General features: G+C 35.8%; 1 protein-coding gene across 1 annotated transcript; it reads left to right on the forward strand.

Annotated features, from left to right (window-relative positions):
* The first annotated feature begins 19,924 nt into the window (after positions 1-19,924).
* On the forward strand, positions 19,925-21,070 carry LOC127078506 (uncharacterized). Its single transcript, XM_051018953.1, has 2 exons — positions 19,925-20,689; positions 20,798-21,070. Exons 1-2 carry the CDS (start codon positions 19,925-19,927, stop codon positions 21,068-21,070), a joined length of 1,038 nt encoding a protein of 345 aa, XP_050874910.1.
* Positions 21,071-21,427: the final 357 nt, after the last annotated feature.

Consider the following 21,427-nt stretch of genomic DNA (forward strand, 5'->3'; position numbering starts at 1 on the left):
TATACAAGAGTCAATAGGAATACATAAATAATAAGGAATATCTACTACCTTCAATCTTGACAAAGTGGGGTTTAGCTCCTCATCATCATATTTGACAGCAAAATGAAATACAAAAGTAAGCTCTGTTTTTCTTCTCCCATTTGTGAATGATAATATTTCATTTTCTCCCATTATGTGCTTAAAGAGTTCATCCTTTCCTTAAATGTCTCATTTTGGTCTAAAACTAAAAAGTACTCTAAAAATGATCTAAAACTATCACACTTAAGTTGGGTGCAAAGCATACAAAGTGGCCCAAACCAAATAACAAGCTTGCTGTTTTCGCAAGGTTCACGGCGCCAACCTTGGTCGCAGCGCGAACTGAAGCAATTCCAGCTTCTTTGCCTTGCAAGCTTCCTTTAAACTATTTCTCCCAAGCTTTGTTCTTCAAATGCTTCCAAAATGCCATTCAAACTCCTTCCAAATTATGCTTATGCAATCCAATGCTCTCTTGTCCAAAAACTCTACAAAACTAACAATTAAGTGAAATATCTACTCAAAATATAATCAATTAAACTTAATTGCATATTTACTAAATTGTGAGGATAAAAGTGTGTAATTCAATAAGAAAATGGTAAAAGGGACCAATAAAAGTATATGAAAAGTGTAGCGGTGTATTCGTCACTTTATGATTTATTGATTAAATCAAAAGCAAAGCATACAAAGAATCGAGTCGCCACCGCACTTTTATTTATCCAAAGGAATGGCTAAAAAGCGAACAAAAGCCTAAGAAGTTTTACACATAGAAAACTAATGAAAAGATCAGAGATCTGGGTAAGGGGTTAATTACGCAATGGGAAGGTGTTAGGCACCCAAAACGTCCTAGGTACTCCTAGGGAGCCCTTTTCACACTTGTTGTACGAAATGTTATTTGTTTATGAAATATTTTTGTGCAAACATGGGTTGAAGGGATGAGAAAAGGATATACAAGTTATTATTTTTGTGTTTGAACGGATGAACCCATTGCCTACGTACCTTTCCATGGAAGGTAAGGATCAAAACGCCGTAGTTCGGCTAAAAGATTTCCAAAATATGAGTGAATTCATTTTAAAACCAAAGCCCTAAGGTCTTTCGTTATCCCCGGGAGAAAACTCAACCTTATACAAACAACCAGTCCACCATGTGAGAAAAGCTTCAACTTGCTAGTGAGGGGTTAACCCTATAATAAGCAAGGAAGTCTTACAATTCAATCACTAAGGACAAAAGGTGAGATTAACATCAACCAACTATGATAAATCAAACCTATGGCTAATGTATGAAAACTTATCAAGAATGGACAAAGCCACAAAATAAATGAGTGAGTGAAATTAACCAATTAGGATTATTCACAAAAAGTGGTCAAGATATGATTAGAATTCAATTCAAAAGAAGTATTATGAAAATGAAGTTTGAAAAATCAGAGGCTTAAGGCCTAGGTTTCTAATTTGAAAAGAAGATGAAAATGTTTGCACAATGGTTTTCAGGTTTTGGATTAACATGCACATGGAGGTTGAAAGAAACAAAAAGGTGGGAGGGTGAGGGATGTAAAACTTCTTAGATGTTCACCTCTTGAGATCATATGTAGATGATTCAAGTGATTCCCTTGGAATAGGCAACAAAGCAAATAACAAATGAACAAAGTAAATGGATACCGGATGCCAATCAATGGACTTATTCCAATCTCCTAAACAAAACATGGATACCAGATGCCAATCAATGGACTTACACCAATCTCCCAAAACAAAAATGAAACATGGATACCAGATGCCAATCAATGGACTTACACCAATCTCCTAAGAATGATCATGGGAAACAACTGCCAATAAATGGACTTACAATTGACTCCTCACAAGAAACAAACAACAAATGCAATAAGCAAGAGGAAACAAGTTGCCAATAAATGGTCTTACACTCGACTCCAAGGAAAGGAATGCCAATGAATGGTCTTAGTTCCAAATCCTACCAAATCATAGGAAACAACTGCCAATAGCTGGACTTACAATTGACTCCTCAATGGACAAACAGAATGTCACAAAGATATGAACAATGATCATGAAATGATATACAAGTAATGATGATAAATGCACAAAGGCACACATAAGCAAATATGCACAGATGAATCAAGTAAGCAATCAAACAAGTCAATTAGCACACACTATATACAATCAATTAGGCTCAAGCAAGGTTAGGCTTTACAGCCAACTGGAATGGGGTAATTTGTGCTCTTAACCCTAACATTGAGAGTTAGGGTGAAGCATATGAAATGGAGATGAGGGGTGTGCCTCATAGCTCTTATCCGTGGCCTGGGAGAGCTTTAAACAATAGAAAGTGTGGGAGTTCAGAAAGTTGGAACTCTTCTCCACAGATGATAGACTCTATAAGATCTTGGGTTATTATTCACAATGCATCAACACATGGTGTGAGCAAGGTGAATGACACACTGAGTAGCAGGAGATGGATTACACATCTCTTTTATCTGCCAATTGCCTCATGAGAGGACTTTTCCTGCTTGGCACAAAATTAAACAAGCACAAACATTGCCTCTTAAGGAGGACTTCAGACAGGTGCCTACCAATAATAGTAGGTCTTCCAGACTACATGAAGATTAGAGATTATACCTAAGTGGTTAAGCAACCAAGCAAAGCAAAGTTCACAATGAACTTAAAGCAACTTAAGTACCTGTGGAAACACTAAACAAATCAGTACAATACTCAGACAATCAAACAACAGACAATCCCAATGTACAAAATGTGTAAGCCAAAATGCAAACTCAAATGAGTTAACATCCACCTATAAAACACACAAATGTTAGTAATCAAAAGCAAACATCAATACTCAAGTGATGAAGCATCATCAACTATGTAACTTGGATGTTCAACTTGAAATCAAAGCTCAAATGTAAGCCACAAACCACTAGGTCAAAGCCTAGGGTCAAAGATGGAGAAAAAATTTAAAACAGGAGCTGAAATTTAACATGAATCAACTTCAATCACATCTTGACACATTCCAAAAAGTCTCACATCAAAATCAATCACCAAAAGCATTTCATGATCAAATGAAGTTCAAGGCAATTTTAAAGCTCATATGTGATCAATCATGAATGAAAAATCTCAATTAAAACAGAAATGATTCAAATAAATCTGGGAAAAATCATGCTCATTCAAGACATCTAACATGATCCACATACAAAAATTCAGAAGCATTGGACATCATTTGGCATAGCAAACTCATCATACAAGTTGAACATCAAAAGGTGTGACACAAATTGTCACACCTAAGCTAGCACATGCATAAAACAGAAATGGTAATTGAGAAAAATACCAAACCAAAACCAAAATGTCAAGCAATGTGTCTAGTTTCATCATGCAAAATTTCAAAGCCATTGGATAAGAAACAAGCATTTCACAATAGTTTGAACAAGGCAAGGTCAAAATAAGACATGTGATCAATCATTCTAGCACAAAATATTATCCAGCCAAGCACAACTTGTAAAATTATGATGATAAAAAACTAGAGAGAACAAGGATCACAATGCAAAAACCTGGTATTTTTTTGATCAATTTTCAAATTGTTATGAATTTTACAAGATGAGAAAAAGTTAAAAAAACATGTGAAGCATAGCATTGGAAATGTGGAGAGAAAATGGAGAAAATGAACTAGCATTTGAATAATTGCATTGGCCAGGAATCGAAATCAGTACACATTCAAATGTGCGCGCCTCAGACAAAACGACGTCGCATTGCCTAAACCCTAGCGCGCCAAACATTTCGTAGCTAAATTCAAATACTGGTAGCAAAATCGTAGCAAACTGGTAGCAGAAACTGGAAATGAAGAACATTCAAGGTTGAAGATGAAGATCATCATGATCTTCATCTGGATTTTCCAAATTTTCCAAAACACGTCCAAAAATCAAAATCAAGCACAACATTCGAATCATCATGCAACATACAATCAAGATCCATAATCATTTCATGCAAAAACAACAAAATAAGCTCGGATCGAAGAAAAGAAAGTTCATCATCAAAACTTCAAACAAGCAGAACTTCATGTACAATGCATCATTTCACACGTTTTAAAGCTCAAACTCATCAGCATACTTAGATCTACAATAATATGGCCATGGATTTCAAAAATAAGAGGTTCGAATTGTAACCTCTTGAAGTGCAGAAGCTGGAATTCACGCGATCTGCAGCTTGTAATGCTTCAATTCTACTTTCCAATGCTTATGGAGTTGATTGATGAAGTAATTGCAGCCTGAATGATACTAGATCTTGCTCAAAACAGAAATGCCATTTCCAACTTCATGAACATGAACCTCTTGATCCTTGCACGAATTCTGCAAAACAGCACTTGATCTATACTATATCCAAGCTCAGGAGCAAGAATATGAAGTTAGGATGCAAGGTTCTTTGGAAAAAAATTGAATCAAGAGTGAGAGAAAAATTTGAAGTGAGAGAGAATTCTAGATACAAAAATGTGAAAAATGATTAATCCCCCTTCAATTCTGTTAGGGTTAGAGTATTTATATGCTATGCTAATCAACTTGTTAATCCCTAATTAACTTGGTTAAGTGAAATGAGGCAAATTACAAAAAATCCAAATTTGCATGTGCATGTATTATTTTCCACGTGAACAGTTCTTTTTCTTTCATCAAAGTCACTTAAAATCTTCTTTTGAATCCAATGGCAATGGCAAAAAGTTCAAGCAATGCACCAAATTTGAATTTTGTGATTTCCCTCCAAAAAGACCAAGGATTAACAAGTGATTATGTGATGATAATTCATGTAATGTGATGCATGATTTGGAAATTAGAGGTCAAGAGGAGAATATTGCAAAAAGAACCACTCATTTTGGAGCTTTGGTTGAAAAGTTATGGCCATTTGAAGTTCCATGCATACTTTGCTATGTTTTGATCATATCTCCTTAACCACATATCATATGGTCATGATCTTGGACATTTTGGAAATGGGAGAGAAAGATCTACAACTTTCATGTTCAACAAAATTTCATTTGAAGCTTTCTTGATGATGTAATATTAAGTTGAAGTTGGTCCAAAATCTTTCCATTTTTGGAAAGTTCAAATTATAGGTCACTTTTTATTTTTGGAAATTTTTGACTGGACCTCAAATTCTTCAATGTGAGTGTTTGAAATGTCAAATGAGACTTGTTTGAACATGAATGAAGTATTTCTAGTCACTTCTCACTTCCAAATCCACAGTTGACTTTGCAGTTGACTTTCCAGGCCTTCAGTTGACTTGGGAATGTTCTGATGAAATTCAAGCCTCTACCACTTGGGGATTTTGCTTCAAAATAACATCATAGCTCATATAAACTCTTGTGAATGATTGTGGGGTCCAAATCTCAAGAATGACCACCATCTATTGCTCAATGAATGCCTTTGATTGCCTTGACCTGTTATTACTTCATCTGCAAGACAAGGGTTAGATGACATATTTTTGTACTTTTGGTTAGTGATTAAAAGAAAAGCTATGACATACAATGCAAGGAATGCTTGGTGATTAAGAATCACTCTAAAAAAGATAGCCCACCCACAGGGAAGGAAGCAAGGTGTCCAATGATCCTTGAGGCAATGTGATGATATGATATGATATGATGCCATGAGGGATCTTAGGGACAAAATTGGGGTCTTACAAAAAGTAGTGATAACTGGTCCCTAACAGTAGACATCTTCCTGGAATACATGACAAGATGACTCAATGGACAAGTATTCCCCTTGTATTTTTCAAAGTCTGGGACCTTGAACTTCATCGGAATTTTGACATTGGGAACTAAACACAACTCCGTAACACTCTTCCCAAACAAATCCTTTCCTCTTAGAGTTTTGAATTCCTTGCGCAACTCAAGGAATTAATCCTTCATTTCATCCATTTTCTCATAAACATATGGACATTCAGACGACTCAAAGTGTTAAATGGTGTCCTCGACATAAGGCATAGTGTGAACAATAGAAGGAGGTACAATCAGGACCAGGCTAGATGTCGACACAGAAGCAAAAGTAGGTGCGTACCCTTCAGGCACAAAATTTGGTGGCATTCCCTATGGGAACCCAGCTGGCATGGTAGGAACAGACTGGCTAGCCGCCACAGGAATAGTTGATGAAGTAATCTTTGAGACGACAGTCCTCTGAGGTGGAGGAGTTGCGGGAGATGGAGACGGTTTGTTCTGAGCAGCTATCACAAACTCCATCAGGGTTGTGAGTCTGGCAATCTCGTCCTTCAGTTCTCTGTTCTCTTGCTCTAAGTGTTCCATTCTTTTCAAACAATCAGCTCGGGTGTTGTAAGGATGAGCCAGCTTGGCTGAAACATAAAAGAAGAACTGATAAGACACCTGGCGGAAGAAACCTGCTATGCAAATGATGCATGAAATGCAATGTTTTTTTTATATTTTAATTTCAAAGAACATATGATGTCTTATTTACAAATATAACAATAATTAATAATAACAATTCGATTGACCATAAAATCTTTTTTTATTCATAAAATTTGAAGGATTACATTAAGTACAATTTCAGAAACCAAAGTAGAAATACAAGAGAAAAGGAAACTATCATCCTAGGGGTCCCTAGCAAATGTACCAGATGATCTAGCTAAGGGAGAATACTTCCTTCGGGTGCATCGAATCTATGACTCAAAGGACGTCTTCATCTGAGCCTTCTTGAGGACAAACTGGTCAACAATCCTCTTCCAAGCACCGGAAGGTGGAGGCATGCTAGAGGAAAATAAATCCTCTAGCTCCCTCTATCTCTTTACTGCACACTCCTCAAGAATCTTAATAAGCGCATCTTTGTCTTTCGACTCAAGCTGCAACTCTTCATGCTTTCGACTCAAAGCATGGAATCGCTCTCCCCACATGTCTTTCTCTTACTTCATCTTGGCGAGTGCGTCTTCCAACTCCTCTATATCTTGGTTAGGGAGAGTTGATGGCTCAGCCATAACCATATACATATGTCTTTCACAAGCATACGGTATATTGAGCTCCAAAGTTCTCTTCTTCACCCAAATAGTGTAAGCTTCCAAAGCTACACAGTTGCCTGGACCAAGATCAGATCTTCCTTTCCTATGCACATTATGCCAAGCATGCATCATTCTATTCTTTAAAAGTTAGGGATCTTTACCCTCCTAATAGAATAGACCCTCTAACTGAACGTTATTAGTCTTATCTCCCAAGGGGAACCCAAGTTGATGGCAAGCCAAAGCAGGGTTGTAATTGATTCCTCCTTGTGTACCAATGAGAGGCACGCTAGAGAACTCACCACAACTATCAATGATGTCCAAGCTACTCAACGTAAGATCATACCAAACAATATCATCATTAGTGAGAGACATAAGTCTCTGGGACCCCTATAGACACTGCCGGTTCTCCATGAAAGCAGGCGTCTGAGGCAAGTGCTAAATAAACCACTTGTACAGAAGAGGGACACATCACACAATAGTCCCACCACCGTTAGAGTTCCTCAAATGCAAAGATAAATATATGTCTCCCAATAGAGTCGGAACAAGATTCCCAATCAAGAAAATTCTAATGGCATTAACATCAATAAAACCGTCAATATTAGGGAACAAAACCAAGCCATAGATGAGAAACACCAAGATAGCTTCAAAAGCATTCATGCTACCGGCTTGAGCAAAAACGGTAGCACTACCAATGAGAAACTCATAAGTCAACCTGAGAATCCCTCCTTTCTTCACCAAATGAGCATCAATCTCAGTTTTCTTCAGATGAAGAGCTTCAACTATGACATGAGACCTCGGGATCTCCTCAAGTCCATCGAAAGGTACCTTGTCAGATGCAGGTATACCCAGGAGATGGGCATACTCCTCTAACATGGGCACAAACTGATAGTCTGGAAAAGTGAAGTACCATTAAAGAGTGTCATAGAACTGAATCAACACACTCAGAAGTCCTTCAACCACATCAGTAGATAGTACATGCAAGAGCTTTCCATGATGTTGCTTGAAGTCCAAGGGATATAATACAAAGGATGACAACTTCCTTATCTCTTTCAAATTAGGACATTTCAAACTGTACTTCTTAATGTTCCTTCGTCTATAATCCATGGTCTGAAAATATTTGCAAATAAGACCTTAGTCCCATTGAAATTTAGTTTTTGTGATGAATGTCATGATGCGCATGTATGCATGAATGAAACAATCACACACAAGGGAACCCACACAAGGAAAACACAAACGAAGGTCAAGGGATGGATCAAGTCGTCATCAAGATCAATCATCCATTTTGGTGGATTATGGTTTTCACCTTATCAACATCCAAGTTCCATTGATATTGATGAGACTGATCGAATCAACCGAGAATCAAAGGGTTTGTTGTGAGTCACGAGCATGGAGTCGGGTTAAGAACCATACCAAAGGAGTGTACTAAGGATACAAAACCTGCAGATCATGTTCTAACAAGTTTCCAGAGTATTGATTCCATCTATCAGATATTACAGGTTTGGATGACTGACTCAGTAACCCATAATATTCTTAAGAGAAACTCGTCTGAGTGTAGTATCGCGTAACAACTGTTATCAAGTCTACACTTGAACAGTCTCCGCACTACGTCCTAAATAGGCCAAGTTTGGCTAAATGTTCTACAGTCATCAGCTTCTCAGACCCCAGATTTAAAGAAAGTAATTTCTATCCACGACTTACTCGTAGGACATCAGTAACTCCAAAGAGGTCTCCACTGAGTGGGGGATCCCATGTCAACTCTTTCAGGACTACTTCAAAGTCAACATGACTATACCATCATCCTATCTTAGATTGCACTCAAGTTCGGGTTAGAACTTATCTCACGACACAGAGATCACCAAGCACAATAGACAGAATATCACACAACAATATATACAAACAAACATCAAATATATATGGATAAACTTGACGTCACTAAAACCAGAGTCGCCACCGCGCTTTTATTTTTTCCAAAGTAAAAGGGAAAAGTAAGAACAAAACCCAAAGATAAGAAGTTTTCAAATTAAAACTAAAAAAATGTCAGATATTACAGGTAAGGGGGTTGGTTATAAAGAGGGAAGGCGTTAGCACCCAAAGTGTCCTAGGTACTCCTTGGGAGCCCTTTTTGTATGCATATATTTTTTGTATAAATGATGTTTGATAAAAATAGGGTGAGGGGATGAGAAAAGAATTCATTGATTATATTTTTGTGTTTGACAAGATCTTCAATCTTATGCCTACGTACCAACATAAAAATAAGGGATCAAAACCCCGTAGTTCGTGGTAAAAATTTCAAAGAAGTTGATGAATTGATTTTAATAAAAGTTTAAGAGAAAGGGAACAAAAGGCCAAATATTTAAATGAGGTTGTTAGTTATTTTTGTCTTTTGAAATTTAAGTCAATATGATTAAGTTTATTTACAAGTTTGATTTAAGAAAAAAAGTTTGAAAAATTCAATGGCATAAGGCCAAAGTTTCTAATCATTAAAACATGTCCAAGTTAGAAAACACAAACAAAGAAAGTTTTTAAAAGAGGGAGAGATTTTGAAATTTAAGAAATGAGAGGAGATGAAGAGACTATCCTAGACAAAAATTAAATGTTAAGGGTTGAAAAGACCTGACCAATGGGATGCAATCTAGCAGACAAGAATGTCATATAGAAACCCATTTTCCTTTGGACTTTTAGCAGGCAACAAGCATAAGAAATATCCAGGCAAATCAAATGAAGGCCATGGCATCAAATAAAGATGACCAGAATATCCAAACAAGTAAATTCAATAGCTAGCAGTCTTCAACTTCTTCTAATGCATCAGATGAAATATTCCTTGATCAACTCAGAACTATCATCATACCTCAATAATAATAACAATATAACAAGTAATCCCAAAGTCTAAGTGACAGATGAGTCAAAGTTAATCAAAATCTCACATCAGATGAAAGGTGTAGGCAAGGATAACTCAGTCTCAAGTCCTTAAAGCATAAGGAAGTTTCCTATCCTAAGTCCAAAAGTTTAGATCAAGTCCAACAGTCCACCAGGATGTTTTCTTAGGATTTTTGTTGTTATTATGTGTGTTAAGGTCCTAAGACCATAAACAAAATCAAAACAAACAAACAAAGTATACAATCATAGGATATGGCCCAAGTGAGCAAAGTGAAAAGAACTGAAACATAAACAAGTTACATGAAATGTAAATGACAAATGAATGATAAATGTGCTTAAATTTAAATTGCATTAAGTAAATGACTTGAAAGTAAAAGTAAAAAGAGTAAAAGTTAGTCAAGTGTTTGTCAAATGTTAGTGAAGAGTTTTAATTGTTAAGTCATTCTTTGGAGAACACCCAACCATTCATTCACAACTATGAATCCTTGAACCAAGACATCATCCATGAGAAGGGATCCAACTTGAATGATTCAACAAGTATGCCACTAGCTCTCATGAAAGGAAAAAAGGTCAAGTCCTCACACAATTCCATGAAGAATTGGAGACTTACAATCTCACTTACTAGAATGATATGCCTTCTTGATCAAATTTAGCTCTATGTTAAGCAATCGTAATTGGACTTATGTAGAAGTCACAACTATCTGAGGTCGGACAATAAAAATATAGGTGTTAATGCATGTTAGAGATTTGGTACAAAGAATAAAACTCTGAAAAAACATACCACATACTAAAAGAAATGAGGGGAATGACCTATCTCAATCTGACTCATGTTGATTCATCTGACACAAAGTCATTGATGAATCAACTAGTCATTAGATATGAAGAGATTTCATTGGTCAATGGTGGACCGTGGAAGAATAGGGATGAAGATGAAGAGAGAAGGGGAAACAAAATCCAACACAAGACGAATTTCATCTGATCAATACTATCCATTCATTTTGGGAGATGAAATGTACATTTCATCAATCCTCTAAATCCAATAGTATTGGTCAAACAAAAGTCAAATCAACCATGATCAAGGCCAAACAAAAAGTCAAACATCACAAGACCATAAAAATGGCTCAACATAATTTTCAAGCATTTATTCAATTAAAAATCAATTTAAAAATAAATTGAAATGCATTTTAATTTGAACAAAACCTCAAATCCATTCAAAACACCAAATAAATGGTCAAGGGATTTATCCTAGGCCAAATAAGGTCAAAGGACCTTAGAAAAAAAATTCATGATTTTTGGAAAGTCATAAGTATTTTAAAACAATTAAAAATAAGTCCAAAGACATTTAATTAATGAAAAATACCAAAATTAATCCAAAAAATCATTTTAACTTAAAATATGGAAGAGAGAAATATTTAAAGATTTTTGGTGAAAGTCCCATATTTTTTGGATTAAAAATGAAATTAATATGAATTAAACAAAATAAAGGGATTAAATGAAAAATCAGAAATAAAATAGAAATTCAAAAAAACGAGGGCCATCAGATCTCCCTCATTAATTGAGGTGGCAAATCTGATGGCCACGCACTAGGTGCACCAAACACCTCAGTCAACGCGTGGACACAAATGGTAATTAGAAAGAAGGATTAAGATTAAAACGTGGCCAAGAGATCAAAGGGTTGGAACCTTGCCAACACATCACTAGAGCCTTAGCTCCGGTTGTCTTCTCCGGTGGACCTCACCAGACTGGTCCACCATCAACAACCACTAATATAAAAAGTGAGTACACTATTTTAAAGAAAAATGCTTAGGAGCTTGAATATGGCATCGATTTCTTCCAATTCCAAGTATATTGAAAGATACATGGATTTGAAATTTGAGGAGCATGATTTAAGTTGCTTCGATTTATCCTCAAAGCAACTCAATCTTGTTACCTACATTGGTAGATCTTCAGACAACCAACAACAAATCAAAATAGTTGAGAAATGAGGGAGAATCGAAGAAGAGAAGTTTGAGAAAATTCACCTTCGTGTAGCTTCAATTGAGCCTGATCTTGATATGAATCCACTTGGTTCTTTCTCCTCTTGCTTGCAGTGACAAATTGAGATGAAAAAGGCAATGAATCCTTGGAGTTTGAATCTCAAAACAGAAGGTGAAATTCAAACTCGATTTCAAAGAAGCATTCAAGGAATTCTATGGAGTAGGGTTCAAAAATTGTTTGGCAAGGCTTGGGCAGTGTGTATGTGAAGTTCTGAAGCATTTCACTTCTATTTAAAATCTCATGAATTGATTTCCACACCTTTCCAATTTTTTTTTCAAAAATAGAAACCTTGGTTGCATGGGTGTGTACAAGGCCCATTGAATGATGCCAAATGGTCCAACATTGCGTGTAAATCAACCTGAAATGATATCATGTGATCATGCATTATGGAAATGAGAATTGAACATTGATCTTACCAAATGAAGCCTTGTAAAGAACCCATACACAAGTCCTTCAATTCTTGTCCAAATGAAGTGATATTGGATGATTTAGAAATGTGACATCAAGGGGAACAATTTTGATGTTTAACACTTTTCCACTTGGAGCTTGGATCATGATGGATTTTGAGGTGGAAGTTTGAGAAATCAAACATGATTCAAAATTTTCTAAGTCCGAAGTGATAATTTGAGCAATATGGCGAGCGTCAATCATTCAATTATTCGAGAGATGGTGAGGCGAACGCCTCCCATTCATTTCCATCCGAAGTTTAGAATTAAAACGTTTTTTAGGTATTATATTAATTTAGAAAAATGATTTGAATTTTCATGATTGGGGTTTTAATCGGGCGACAAGGATTCGAGCAATGTGGCGTACGCCAATCATTCGAATACTCGAGAGATAGTGAAGCGAGCGCTTCCTATATTCTTTTTCACTCCTGTTTTAAATTTATAAAAGAAATGTTCTTTGGAGGTTATATTCATTCGAAAAATGATTTGAATTTGCATTATTAATCGGATTTAAACAGAAATACTCGGCCTTGGACCAAGATTTTTGCTCATGAGTGAGATTGAATGGGTTTTTATTTAGAAATGATGCGAAATGGTGATGGTGAAAGAAATTGATCAATTTGTAATTATCAAAATTAATTAACTAAAGTTTGATTGAATCAATTAATTAAATTAACTGTGATTAATTATCAAAATTATTTAATTAAAATTAAATGATCAAATTAATTAAAATTAATTAATGGTAATTAACTAATTTAGGCAAAATTTAATTAATTAATTTGTTATAATTAAAAGAGGAAGAATTAAGTAATGATGTTGGTTTATTCAATTGAACCGGTGAAGATGTACTCGAAACTTGTTTGCGCGTGATGATAACATGATTAATCTCATATGCAAATTCAAAATGCGGTGAAAATATCCTATTGATATATTTTAAATTTGATGGCAAAAAAAAGTCGAATCCATTAATTTAATCGGACTTTATATGGATACAAGCATAACAAAGGGTGCAAACACCAAAAAACTAATTAGGCCCAACCCAAATGATAATTGAGCCTTTAAAAAGAAATGAATAAATATTATGAAAAATGAAACATGAAATGGATGCATGTGAAGGGTGGGGGGTGACGTCCCACCGTATGGCAAGAGAGAGAGAGAGAGAGACATCATGTGTTTTTTTTTTAAATTTGGAAATCCACTACTAGAACATTGCCATGTGGCGATGTATTAAGAATAGAGAAACAAATTTTACAAGTAATGCTCTCTCTCTCGTTCAATTTTTCCTAAAAGAACTCTAAAACATTCTTTCTCTTATTAACACACAAATATGCACTTACTTGAGATAATATTCATGGCAAACACAAAGCCAAAAGTAAAACATAAATGGACACAGTGCATTATGTCATATCGTCACATCTCTCAAACGAAAATGAAATCAAGATCCAGTGATAATGCAATAATATTCAAAACGAGCATCAGCTATACATAAATCAACAAACGCAAATCATGTTCGAACATTACCGCACATGATCGAAACAGAACACAACAACCATATACAGTTATGAAGGCATAAAAAAGAAATTTGATTGAAAGTTACCAACTATTAAACTTCTGCTTCTACTACATGCCTGAGGAGGGCACTATTATCCTTAACCATAAATGTTTTCACCATCGTTGGCCAATGGTCTTTGTAATATTTTTGACGCTGTAACAACCACGGCTTTGTGCTTCGCAGAACTTTTGTATCACACATCACTGTTGAAGCGACATGCCTTTGATTTTTTAACAAAGCCAAATAATTTAAAATCGTCACTGCTTCTTACAAGTAACTTCTTGAAAACTCCATAATATGTGAGAAGTCAACAATGGTCGACTTGTTCAACTCCTCAAACAGAACTTCATAGAAACCATCAAAGGAGTTTCTCGAAGCTTATCAAGATAAAGTGATTCTGACTGAGAGTTTCTTGAGTGGAGTCATCATATCACGCCGTCAATCAACCTTTGTATCTTGTGCTCTGAGTATCTTATAAATGAACCGTATTCTTATTTCGAAAGCCAGTGTTGTGTTATCTTTGGTATGGATTGGCTTTTTTGCTGGAGAAAAGCTCAAGGAGTGAAAATCGAAGGGTGCTGGAGTTGTGGTGGTAAGATGTGGTTATTGACGATGCTGATTTGTGTGAAGAGGAAAACAAGAAAGAGGAACAATGGTGGTGGCCGTGAAGAAGATGAGGTTCGAAAGTGGGTGGAGGCGCGGAGGTGCGGTGGTTATTAGAAAGTTTGAGGTTACAAATGTGGTTTGTGGAAATGAGGACGGTAGTGACAGTGGAGTTTTGGTAAGACGTAGAGGTGTTTATGAAGCTCGATTTATGGATGACGGACGGGATAAGGTAGATGTGGACGGCGATTAGGGTGGTGCGGTTGTAGTTGGTGGAGAACACGGCGGAGTTGACGGTGAGGTGAGTGAGGGTGGTTTTGATGGAGATGAGTGAGGGAAAAAAGATGACGACGAATGGTTGTTATGGAGTGCGATGTGTCATACTTTAAATTTTACCCTGAGTTTTCACTCGCATAAACATAACATAAATATATCCATTTTTGTCATGCATTTCATCAGTTAAAAGCATTCATCAGGGTTCAGATGAAAAATCATGACTTTTGGCCGTTTATTTGATCTTATTGACATTCATCAGTCAAAATTGAGCTTTTAGATGTCAGTTTTCCTAATCTATGGTTCGTGTAGTTTAACTTTGTACGATCGTTTTAATTTTTTGACTACTTTTTCAGTCGAATTTTGATCAAGTCTGAGCCTTTTAATCGGTATTTTTTAAAATTTTAAAATTTAATAAAAAATTGTATGTTTTCGGGAAGTTTATTCCGCACTTATAATTTTGGTGCATTCAGTTTTAATTTTTCAGGCATATTTACGGTTGATTTTTGTTTGTTTTTTTTAATCTGTTTTTCTTACTATTGAATTTATTTTTTTTTAGTCAATTTAATTAGTGAGATTAATTAGAATAAATTATATTTGTAAATATAATTTTATTTATATTTTATCATTATTATTTTTATTCTCATTCATGTTTGTAGATATTATTTTATTTTTGTTTTAATGTTTTTATTTTATTTATTCCATATTTAAAAAAAAACTTTGATTTTTATTTTTATTAGAACTAAGTGTTTCAAGAGAAGTTAAGAAAGTTTCCCTTCTAACCAAATGGGCAAATGTCACCATTTAGTTGAGAATTGACTTTTGGGAGAGACCAATCGAACTAGCACATGTCACTCTTCACTAACCCTCATCTGACTTTTATCAATCCATCATCAATCTCTTACTACAACATAAACACTCCATAATATCCCTCTTCATGCACTCAATATGACCACACGCCTAAATTCATTGGAGACTCTCTCCAAAAGAAAAAAAAATGGAAAATGGAAAAGTTAAAGGATGGGACAAGCTGCAATTTTTGAGAGACCTATCACTTCCATCCTCTCTGCTATGTTCATCATTTATTTTTCTGCACAAATTAAACTCTCACAGGAGTCTCATGATGAGTAAAAAAAAGAAAGTTACAAAAACTCTCTTTACTCTCATCTCTTCAAGATCCACTAAAGTTTTCACTTTTAAAAAGAAAAAAAAACACATAACAACCACCTCCTTATAAACTCTCAGTAAACTAGACCTTAAAGGTTAGAAAACTTCTTTGAGCTCTTCTATAACAAAAAGATAACTAAGTTTCTTTCTTGCTAGCATATTGTAGATCCATATCATATCCTCCATCATTTCTCAACTTCAATGAACAAAGAAACCAACCGCAACACAACATCACCACGATAAACATACCATTTCTAAACATCTCACTTCAACAAATCATCACACAACCTTGTTCCTCCATTAACTCCAATCAGCAACTTGTTTTTGACAAAACCTTTAACTCCATCAAAAAGACACAACAACACCACTCAACATTCCAGCAACAACACACAACAACTCATTTTCGTTCTGTTTGGGTTTGTTCTTCCATTTCTTCTTTTATTGCTTTTGTTGCAGTTTGGTTTATATTGTTTTTGCTACATATTTTTTGTTAGCACGTGTTGTCTCAATTATCTATTGGTTTCATCGATTTTGTTACGAAGCTTTTGTTCTTGCTATTTGTGTTTTAGCGTTGTAAATAATTTCTAAACTATGTTGTTGCTGTTTGTTAATATCCACGCGTTCAAAAGATGCATGGAGAAGATACCTCGAAGATGCATATGCATATATATTGCATTTATATATATATATATATATATATATATATATATATATATATATATATATATATATATATATTTATTGTGTCTTTATTTATATATTACTTTATTTAAATGTTCTTTAGATATAGTACAAGTTTTAAGAAACGTATATAATGTTAGTTTTTACTTTCTTTTTTTATATAGTTAATTTTATAATATATATTCTTTCAGTTTTTTATACATAGACATTTGAGTTAGAGTTTTAAGATATATATATATATATATATATATATATATATATATATATATATATATATATATATATATATATATAGTGTATTATAATAGTTTTTCCATTTTATTTTATTTGAACTTTATTTTGATTTTGTAGTAATGCGGTTTTATTGTTGGATAATGCATGTGTTGCTATTGTATTTTCGCTATCTTTTATTGCATTGTAATTTTGGAGTTAAAAATTCAATTTAATTTCAGAAATTGCTAAAACGCATAGAGTTTTTTTGATTGGCCTCAGATAGGGTGATTCATACATTAATCACTTTAAGGTTGCTTAACATAGCGTTAAATTTCTTTTAGTTTAATTTATGATTTTTATTTCGAGTCCCTTGGCTTTCTCTTGGGCCTTCTTACAACAAGATTCTTTTATTTTTACAAACTGACTTTCAAAGCTGATATGATTTAATTATTATGTTGTATCCTAATTCAGTAAAATGTACCCCCATTTCCAAAATGTGTAATAAATTTACCGCTTTCATTTACTTTATTATATCGGTTGATCGTTAATTCGAAGATTATAATCAGCACTTTCAAAAAGAACAAAAATCAAATACTCGATCCAACGTCGAGCAATTTTCAAAAAAAAATTAGAATCATTTTCATATCCAGTTTTCCATCATTTTCAAAATATTCAAATCATTTCATTTGTGTCGATTCAAATGCAAATATTTAAACCTCGATCTAACATCGAGTGTCTTTTTTCTAATAAAAATCCAAAATACTTAATTGCAATTAAACACCATTTCATTAAAGATGAAAAGGGGGATGATCTCGAGCCTTCGATTCCTCTCCTCAATTACTTGGATACGAGTTGCCTTTCTCGGCCATTCGAGCAATTGTCATTTGTTAAAAAAACTTCTAACCCCTGCCACATCCAAATTATTTTCATAATCAAACTTTAAGTAAAACTAATTTTCGTAACAAACTTGGACGAAAAAGGAGGTGGTCTGAAGCCTTCCCTTCCCTTCCCTTCCCCTAGTACTTGGATACGAGTAGCCTTACTCGGCCATTCAAGTATTTGTCGTTCGTCCAAAATACATTAGCCTTATTTAAATCCTTTTGGAATTAAGGATGAAAAGGGAGATGGTCTAGAGCCTTCTATTCCTCTTCTCGAGTACTTGGATACGAGTAGCCTTACTCGGAAATTCGAGTAATCATCATCCAAACAAAACACTCAAACCAATCAAACTTATTTTCCGCCCTTGCGCGACCACGAAAACATTTTCAAAAAAGAGTATGCAACATCCATTTTGATGCAAAACAAACAAAGACTTCAGCCTCCAAATGCGAGCAACAAGTAAAGGTTTAATCGCTCAAATGTGATCCAAGCATCACTCTCTTTAAAAGCAATCCACCAAGTAGTTCTCTTTGGGTAGAACTACGTATGCCTTGAGTTCTTCATAGCACCTGAAGATACATAGGAGCAGGATTGCGAAATCTTGTCAGGCACATTAATATTAAAAAACACTAAGTCTTTATTTTCTTCCTTTCTTTTCTCTCTCTCATAAATTAGAAGATAACATTTAACATTAGCTAACACTCTATTGCAAATTTAACTAAGTGGTTCCCGTTGAGTACAACAGATGTGAGGGGTGCTAATACCTTCCCCTTGCATAACCGACTCCTGAACCCGAATTTGGTTGCGACGACCATTTTATTTTTGTTTTTTCATGGGTTTTATCGATATTTTCCCTTTCCTTCATTGGAATAAATAAAGTTCGGTGGCGACTCTGTTCGGACATCTTTTCATGGGTTTTTGAGATGCGGCAGCTGACGACTCTGCTGGGGAACATAGCTCCAAGCTAGAGAGAGTCAGACCTAGCTTAGTTTTATTTGTGTTTAGTGTTAGCTTTGTTTGATTTATTTTTCTATCTTCTTTTTGTTGATATCTCATTGTATTGTTATCTATGATCTGTTTATTGGTTCTCATTGGCATTTGTGGGGATATCTGTTTATTCGTGCTTTGTGAGATAAGCTCTCTACCCGAGTCTGAGAAAAAACATAGGATTAAGATGGTGGTTGTGTAGTATTGGCCCACGAGGAGCCTTCCTCATTGGGACAATACGAAGACCCCGCATAGAGTAGATTCTCTTGGAGATGTTATTGCCTGACGAGCCTTCGTCATGGCGATAACGTTTTCATGTGCAATCAGTGACTCTAGGGACCTTTTTAGAACCTTGGAATCGATGGTTGTGTAGTATTGGCCCACGAGGAGCCTTCCTCATTGGGACAATACGAAGACCTCACCTAGAAGAGATCATTTTGAGGGTATTATTGTCCGACGAGCCTTCGTCATGACACTAATATTCTCAAGAAGGATCCATGACTCTGGGAACCTATCAACCATAGAGCCTACCCATGGAGATACCCGTTTTTTCCTGTTACTCTTCCCAACTTGAGTTTGATGTTACCTGTAACTCTAAAACCATGCACGTTCATCACATAATCAAAACATAACATTTGCATTTTGTTTCCAGGGAACTAGAGGATCAGTGTTATAAGCATTTAGAGAGTATATGATCGAACAAGAGAAACATGTACTCATACAAGTTCAAAGATCCTAAATTAGACGTTCTACAAGAATTGGTTTCTCAGCTCCATCCAGTCTACAAGATCAACTTTGGGAAGGATTATGGAAATCTACTCAGTCTCTTGAACAAAGAAGCAGACCCACTAGTACTTTTGACCTTGGCCCAATTCTATGATTTGCCAATGAGATGTTTCACCTTCCAGGATTTTCGAATAGCACCAATGTTGGAGGAATTTGAACATCTTGTTGGTATTCCCATAAAAAACAAACTTCCATTTATGGGTGTTGAAGGGATCTTGGAACATGAAGTTATAGCTACTGCCCTTCACATGCATAAGAAGGAGGTTACTGCAAACCTGGGAGTGAAAGGAAATACCAAAGGGTTTCCACTCAATTTTCTTATAGAGAGAGCTTACACCCTGTTGGAGGCCCAAAGTTAGGAGGCTTGCTACGCTACTATTGCCTTGGCTATTTATGGAATCATTCTGTTCCCAAACTTTGACGATTTTGTAGACATGACTGCCATTTGCAACTTCCTCATGAAGAGTCCAGTGCCTACCCTTCTTGCTGATGTGTTCTATTATCTGACTTGGAGAAATGCAAATAAGGGAGGAATGGTTGCTTGTTGCGCCCCTCTATTGTACACATGGTTGCAAACCCATCTTCCAAATAAGGGTCCCTTTATGGATCAAGAGGATGCTAGTTGGCCCCAGAGGTTGGGATCACTCCGATCCAACGATATTTCCTGGTACTCTAGGGAGTGTGATGGTACAGAAATCATATCCAGTTGTGGGGACTTCCCCAACATACCACTCATTGGTACTCGAGGTTGCATTAATGCTAATCCAGTCTTATACATGAGACAACTTGGGTACCCAATGGAGGGACCTTCTGAGGAGAAGTTTTTGGAAGCTTTTTTGCTACATGACCTAGGAGTTGAGAATCTGGCTTTGTTTGCAAGGATCAAGAAGGCATGGGAAAAGGTCAACAGGAAAGGTACGGTTGACCCAGGAAAGAAGAACTGTATCACCAAAGAGCCATACTTTCAATGGATAAAAGAAAGAGTAAGATCAATCAAGATGCCTTTCAAAATAGAGACGTCTAGTCTTCTTCCCGAGCCTAAACCTACTCATGTCCCAATTGAGGAGGCAGAAGGACTCCGAGATTCTTTAGAGAAACTTACAAAGGAAAATGAAGAGTTGTTGAAGAACCTACACGTGGTCACTAATGAAAAGAATGAGTTTAAATGGAAACTTGAGAGGAATAAAACGCAGCTTCAGGTAAATGTGGAAAAGGTGGATAAGGAAGAGTATAAGAGACAAAGAGTCAAGCATGGGTTGGATTAGGCTGACAACTGTTTGAATACCGTCAAAAGCTAACTGAAAGAGGCTGAGAGGGGTTGTCGTGAAAAAGAGAAATGGTGGAAGCTCTCCACAAAACAAAAGAAGGAGATAAGAGAGACACTTGAGGTTGAGATAGCCGACCTCAGTGCTTCACTTTGTGAATCAAAAGAAAGGGCAGAAAGAGAACGCCGTAGTAAAGAGAGTGCTTTGGCTGCTGCTCAGATTACACCTGATATGTGGAAAGGAAAGTGCCAAGAGGCTGAGAATGCTAATGAGTGGGAGCGATACTGGAGAGGCCGATATGATTCTTTGCTATGAGAAGGTGAAGATTGGATGAATGCAAGGGAAAATGTGAATGTTTTTTTTTAAGCCTGCGAGGAAACCATCCAGTTTTTACATGAACAAAGAAATGAGTATCGAGACAAGTTTGCCAGTTTGATAGACTTCTGCAATGGCATGGCCAATGAGGTGCCTTTGATGCTAAGATGTGCTCTGGAAGACATAGACGATTACAACATCCCTCCTTCAGTGACGGACTTTATTTATCTTTGTGAAGACATGATGAAAAGGTTCAAGGGAGAGTTGGAAGATCTCAACAAACAGAAGCCTGCAGTTTGACCTTTTTTTTATGTTGTACTTTCCTTTATGTTTGAAAGAATTTGTACTCAATCCTTG

This window comes from Lathyrus oleraceus, chromosome 5 (genome assembly GCF_024323335.1).
Source record: "Lathyrus oleraceus cultivar Zhongwan6 chromosome 5, CAAS_Psat_ZW6_1.0, whole genome shotgun sequence".
NCBI lineage: Eukaryota > Viridiplantae > Streptophyta > Magnoliopsida > Fabales > Fabaceae > Lathyrus > Lathyrus oleraceus.